General features: G+C 56.3%; 1 protein-coding gene across 1 annotated transcript; it reads left to right on the top strand.

Moving 5' to 3' along the window:
- Positions 1–325: 325 nt before the first annotated feature.
- On the top strand, positions 326–4,900 carry LOC130606906 (COP9 signalosome complex subunit 6; the record flags this gene model as incomplete). The annotated part of the gene is made up of 5 exons (XM_057423527.1): positions 326–388; positions 1,990–2,037; positions 2,985–3,099; positions 3,728–3,820; positions 4,800–4,900. Coding segments are annotated over 5 exons (420 nt in total), but the record flags the coding sequence as incomplete, so codon positions are not given.
- Between the last annotated feature and the right edge of the window lie 2,304 nt (positions 4,901–7,204).

Here is a 7,204-nt window from a genome sequence, read left to right as displayed (position 1 = left end):
ATTATAGGGGTCACCCCCATTATAGGGGTCACCCCCATTATAGGGGTCACCCCCACCCCATTATAGGGGTCACCCCCCCATTATAGGGGTCACCCCATTATAGGGGTCGCCCCCACCCCATTATAGGGATCCCCCACCCCATTATAGGGGTCACCCCCACCCCATTATAGGGGTCACCCCCCCATTATAGGGGTCACCCCCACCCCATTATAGGGGTCACCCCCCATTATAGGGGTCACCCCCACCCCATTATAGGGGTCACCCCATTATAGGGGTCACACCCCCATTATAGGGGTCCCCCCCTTACCCCCTCTATCCCCTATAGGTCTGTGAGATCATCGAGAGCCCCCTCTTCCTGAAGCTGAACCCCATGACCAAGCACACGGATGTGAGTGATGGGGACCCCATTTCTATGGGGGGGACCCCCATTTCTATAGGGAACCCCCCCCATTTCTATAGGGAACCCCCATTTCTATAGGGGAACCCCCCCATTTCTATAGGGAACCCCCCATTTCTATAGGGAACCCCCCATTTCTATAGGGAACCCCCATTTCTATAGGGAACCCCCATTTCTATAGGGGAACCCCCCCATTTCTATAGGGAACCCCCCCATTTCTATAGGGAACCCCCATTTCTATAGGGGAACCCCCCCATTTCTATAGGGAACCCCCATTTCTATAGGGAACCCCCATTTCTATGGGGGGGACCCCCATTTCTATAGGGAACCCCCCCATTTCTATAGGGAACCCCCATTTCTATAGGGAACCCCCCCATTTCTATAGGGGAACCCCCATTTCTATAGGGAACCCCCATTTCTATGGGGAACCCCCATTTCTATAGGGAACCCCCATTTCTATAGGGAACCCCCATTTCTATAGGGCACCCCCCATTTCTATAGGGAACCCCCCATTTCTATAGGGGAACCCCCCATTTCTATAGGGAACCCCCATTTCTATAGGGAACCCCCATTTCTATAGGGGAACCCCCCCATTTCTATAGGGAACCCCCATTTCTATAGGGGAACCCCCATTTCTATAGGGGAACCCCCATTTCTATAGGGAACCCCCATTTCTATAGGGGAACCCCCCCATTTCTATAGGGAACCCCCATTTCTATAGGGAACCCCCATTTCTATAGGGGAACCCCCATTTCTATAGGGAACCCCCATTTCTATAGGGGAACCCCCATTTCTATAGGGAACCCCCCCATTTCTATAGGGAACCCCCATTTCTATAGGGGAACCCCCCCATTTCTTCGTGAACCCCCATATATAGGGAACCCCCATTTCTATAGGGGAACCCCCATTTCTATCGGGAACCCCCATTTCTATAGGGAACCCCCCCATTTCTATAGGGAACCCCCCATTCTATAGGGAACCCCCATTTCTATAGGGAACCCCCATTTCTATAGGGGAACCCCCCCCCCCATTTCTATAGGGAACCCCCCATTTCTATAGGGAACCCCCATTTCTATAGGGAACCCCATTTCTATAGGGAACCCCCCATTTCTATAGGGAACCCCCATTTCTATAGGGAACCCCCATTTCTATAGGGAACCCCCATTTCTATGGGGGGGAACCCCCATTTCTATAGGGAAACCCCCCCTTTCTATAGGGAACCCCCCTTTCTATAGGGAACCCCCATTTCTAACCCCCATTTCTATAGGGCACCCCCCATTTCTATAGGGAACCCCCATTTCTATAGGGAACCCCCATTTCTATAGGGGAACCCCCATTTCTATAGGGAACCCCCATTTCTATAGGGGAACCCCCATTTCTATAGGGAACCCCCATTTCTATAGGGAACCCCCATTTCTATAGGGGAACCCCCATTTCTATAGGGAACCCCCATTTCTATAGGGAACCCCCATTTCTATAGGGGAACCCCCCATTTCTATAGGGAACCCCCATTTCTATAGGGAACCCCCATTTCTATGGGGCACCCCCCATTTCTATAGGGCCCCCCCATATGAGCTCTGTTCCCCCCCCAGCTGCCTGTGAGCGTGTTCGAGTCAGTCATTGACATCATCAATGGGGAGGTAAGGGGGCAATGGGAGCTATGGGGAGCTATGGGGCTGGGGCTGGGGGGGCTCTATGGGGAGCTATGGGGCGCTGGGGGGGCAATGGGAGCTATGGGGAGCTATGGGGCTGGGGGGGAGCTATGGGGCGGAGCTATGGGGGGGAGCTATGGGGCTGGGGGGGCAGTGGGAGCTATGGGGAGCTATGGGGCTGGGGGGACTCTGGGGCTGGGGGGGCAGTGGGAGCTATGGGGAGCTATGGGGCTGGGGGGACTCTATGGGGCTGGGGGGGCAAAGGGACCTATGTGCAGAAAGGGGGCTGGGGGGAGCTATGGGGCTGGGGGGGCAATGGGAGCTATGGGGAGCTATGGGGCTGGGGGGACACTATGGGGCTGGGGGGCAATGGGAGCTATGGGGAGCTATGGGGCTGGGGGGGCAGTGGGAGCTATGGGGCTGGGGGGGGAATGGGAGCTATGGGGCTGGGGGGGCAGTGGGAGCTATGGGGCTGGGGGGGGAATGGGAGCTATGGGGCTGGGGGGGCTCTATGGGGCTGGGGGGGGAAATGGGTCTGGAATGGGTCTGAATGGGGCTCTGTGGGGTGTAAATGGGGCTCTATGGGGTCTAAGTGGGGCTCTATGGGGTCTGAAGGGGGCTCTATGGGTGTAAGTGGGGATCTGTGGGGTCTATGGGGGGGGTCTATGGGCTCTCTGTGGGGCTCTATGGGGTCTCTATGGGCTCTATGGGCTCTATGGGTCTCTATGGGTCTCTATGTGTCTCTATGTGTCTCTATGGGTCTCTATGTGTCTCTATGGGTCTCTATGGGTCTCTATGTGTCTCTATGGGGTCTCTATGGGTCTCTATGTGTCTCTATGGGGTCTCTATGGGTCTCTATGTGTCCCTATGGGTCTCTATGGGTCTCTATGGGTCTCTATGGGGCGCCCCCAGCCCCCCATGGCTCCGCCCCATAGGCCACGATGCTGTTCGCGGAGCTGCCCTATACCCTGGCCACGGAGGAGGCGGAGCGAATCGGCGTGGATCACGTGGCCAGGATGACGGCGACGGGGGGCGGGGAGAGCAGCACCGGTGCGGGGGGGAGGGGTTGGGGGGGGGGGGGGGGGGGGGGGGGGATGTGGGGTGGGTATGGGGATATAGAGAGATGGGGATGGGCTATAGGGATGGGCTATGGGGCTGGGCTCTATGGGGCTGGGCTCTATGGGGCTGGGCTCTATGGGGCTGGGTTCTGTGCGCTATGGGGCTGGGCTCTATGGGGCTGGGCTCTATGGGGCTGGGTTCTGTGCGCTATGGGGCTGGGCTCTATGGGGCTGGGCTCTATGGGGCTGGGTTCTGTGCGCTATGGGGCTGGGCTCTATGGGGCTGGGCTCTATGGGGCTGGGCTCTGTGCGCTATGGGGCTGGGCTCTATGGGGCCGGTCTCTGGGCGCTATGGGGCTGGGCGCTATGGGGCTGGGCTCTATGGGGCTGGGCTCTATGGGGCTGGGCTCTATGGGGCTGGGTTCTGTGCGCTATGGGGCTGGGCTCTATGGGGCTGGGCTCTATGGGGCCGGTCTCTGGTCTCTATGGGGCTGGGCTCTATGGGGCCGGTCTCTGGGCGCTATGGGGCTGGGCTCTATGGGGCCGGTCTCTGGGCGCTATGGGGCTGGGCTCTATGGGGCCGGTCTCTGGGCGCTATGGGGCTGACCCCCGCCCCACAGTGGCCGAGCACCTCATAGCCCAGCACAGCGCCATCAAGATGCTGCACAGCCGCGTGCGCCTCATCCTGGAGTACGTGAGGGCGGCCGAGGCCGGTGAGTACCCTGCCCCATAGCGCCCCATAGAGCCCCATGGCTCCGCCCCATAGCTCCCCATAGCACCCCATCGCTCCGCGCCCCCTAGCTCCCCATGGCTCCCTGCCCCATAGCTCCCTATGGCCCCCCCCCATGGCCCCCCCCCATTGCCCCCCATGGCTCCCCCCCATGGCTCCCCACCCCATAGCTCCCCATGGCTCTCCCCCCTATAGCTCCCTATGGCTCCCCCCCCATGGCTCCGCCCCATGGCTCCCCGCCCCATAGCTCCCCATGGCGCCCCATCGCTCCCCCCATAGCTGCGTGTGGGTCCCCCCCCATGTCTCCCTGCCCCATAGCTCCCCCCATAGCTCCCTGTGGGTCCCCCCCCATGTCTCCCTGCCCCATAGCTCCCCATGGCTCTGCCCCATAGCTGCGTGTGGGTCCCTGCCCCATGGCTCCCTGCCCCATAGCTCCATGTGGGTCCCTGCCCCATAGCTCCCAGTGGGTCCCTGCCCCATGGCTCCCTGCCCCATAGCTCCCAGTGGCTCCCTGCCCCATAGCTCCCTGCCCCATAGCTCCCAGTGGCTCCCTGCCCCATAGCTCCCTGCCCCATAGCTCCCAGTGGCTCCCTGCCCCATAGCTCCCTGCCGCATAGCTCCCTGCCCCATGGCGCCCTGCCCCATAGCTCCCCGCCCCATAGCTCCCTGCCCCATAGCTCCCAGTGGCTCCCTGCCCCATAGCTCCCTGCCCCATAGCTCCCTGCCCCAGCTCCCAGGGCTCCCAGCCCCATAGCTCCCTGCCCCATAGCTCCCAGTGGCTCCCTGCCCCATAGCTCCCTGCCCCATAGCTCCCTGCCCCATAGCTCCCATAGCTCCCTGCCCCATAGCTCCCTGCCCCATAGCTCCCAGTGGCTCCCTGCCCCATAGCTCCCTGCCCCATAGCTCCCCGCCCCATAGCTCCCTGTGGGTCCCCGCCCCACGGCTCCGTGTGGGTCCCGCAGGGGCGCTGCCCTTCAACCACGAGCTGCTGCGCGAGGCCTGCGCCCTCTGCCACTGCCTGCCCGTGCTCAGCACTGACAAGTTCAAGACCGACTTCTACGACGTGAGTGGGGCCCACGGGGACCCAGAGACCCCATAGAGACCCATAGAGACCCATAGGGACACATAGAGACCCATAGAGACACATAGAGACACATAGAGACCCATAGAGACACATAGAGACACATAGAGACACATAGAGACACATAGAGACACATAGAGACACATAGAGACACATAGAGACACATAGAGACACATAGAGACACATAGAGACCCATAGAGACCCCATAGAGACCCATAGAGACCCATAGAGACCCATAGAGACACATAGGGACACATAGAGACACATAGAGACCCATAGAGACCCCATAGAGACCCATAGAGACACATAGAGACACATAGAGACACATAGAGACACATAGAGACACATAGAGACACATAGAGACCCATAGAGACCCATAGAGACCCATAGAGACCCATAGAGACCCATAGAGACACATAGAGACACATAGAGACACATAGAGACACATAGAGACACATAGAGACACATAGAGACACATAGAGACACATAGAGACCCATAGAGACCCCATAGAGACCCATAGAGACACATAGAGACACATAGAGACACATAGGGACACATAGAGACACATAGAGACACATAGAGACCCATAGAGACACATAGAGACACATAGAGACACATAGAGACACAGAGAGACACATAGAGACCCATAGAGACCCATAGAGACCCATAGAAACATATAGGGACCCATAGGGACACATAGGGACACATAGAAACATATAGGGACCCATAGGGACACATAGGGACACATAGAGACACATAGAGACCCATAGAGACACATAGAGACCCATAGAGACACATAGAGACACATAGAGACCCATAGAGACACATAGAGACCCATAGAGACACATAGAGACACATAGAGACACATAGAGACACATAGAGACACAGAGAGACACATAGAGACCCATAGAGACCCATAGAGACCCATAGAAACATATAGGGACCCATAGGGACACATAGGGACACATAGAAACATATAGGGACCCATAGGGACACATAGGGACACATAGAGACACATAGAGACCCATAGAGACACATAGAGACCCATAGAGACACATAGAGACACATAGAGACACATAGGGACCCATAGAGACCCATAGAGACACATAGGGACCCATAGGGACCCATAGGGACCCATAGGGACCCATAGAGACACATAGAGACACATAGAGACACATAGAGACACATAGAGACCCATAGGGACCCATAGAGACCCATAGAGACCCATAGAGACACATAGGGACCCATAGAGACCCATAGAGACCCATAGAGACACATAGACCCATAGAGACCCATAGAGACACATAGAGACCCATAGAGACACATAGAGACCCATAGAGACACATAGAGACACATAGAGACCCATAGAGACCCATAGGGACACATAGAGACCCATAGAGACCCATAGAGACACATAGAGACCCATAGAGACACATAGAGACCCATAGAGACACATAGGGACACATAGAGACACATAGGGACCCATAGAGACCCATAGAGACACATAGAGACACATAGAGACCCATAGAGACCCATAGAGACCCATAGAGACACATAGAGACACATAGAGACCCATAGGGACACATAGAGACACATAGAGACACATAGAGACACATAGGGACCCATAGAGACACATAGAGACCCATAGGGACCCATAGGGACCCATAGAGACACATAGAGACCCATAGGGACACATAGAGACCCATAGAGACCCATAGAGACCCATAGAGACCCATAGAGACCCATAGGGACCCATAGGGACCCATAGAGACACATAGAGACCCATAGGGACACATAGAGACCCATAGAGACCCATAGAGACCCATAGGGACACATAGAGACCCATAGAGACCCATAGAGACCCATAGAGACACATAGAGACACATAGAGACACATAGAGACACATAGAGACCCATAGAGACCCATAGAGACCCATAGGGACACATAGAGACCCATAGAGACCCATAGAGACCCATAGAGACCCATAGAGACCCATAGAGACACATAGAGACCCATAGAGACCCATAGAGACACATAGAGACCCATAGGGACCCATAGGGACCCATAGAGACACATAGAGACCCATAGGGACACATAGAGACACATAGAGACACATAGAGACCCATAGAGACCCATAGAGACCCATAGAGACACATAGAGACACATAGAGACCCATAGAGACACATAGCGAGACCCATAGAGACCCATAGGGACACATAGAGACCCATAGGGACACATAGAGACCCATAGAGACCCATACAGACCCATAGAGAGACATAGAGACA

The sequence above is a fragment of the Pezoporus wallicus genome, unplaced genomic scaffold (genome assembly GCF_028554395.1).
Source record: "Pezoporus wallicus isolate ANWC-B61680 ecotype Strahan unplaced genomic scaffold, APGP_CSIRO_Pwel_v1 contig_11256, whole genome shotgun sequence".
In the NCBI taxonomy this organism is placed as follows: domain Eukaryota; kingdom Metazoa; phylum Chordata; class Aves; order Psittaciformes; family Psittacidae; genus Pezoporus; species Pezoporus wallicus.
This window is presented reverse-complemented; position numbering and strand designations above follow the sequence as displayed.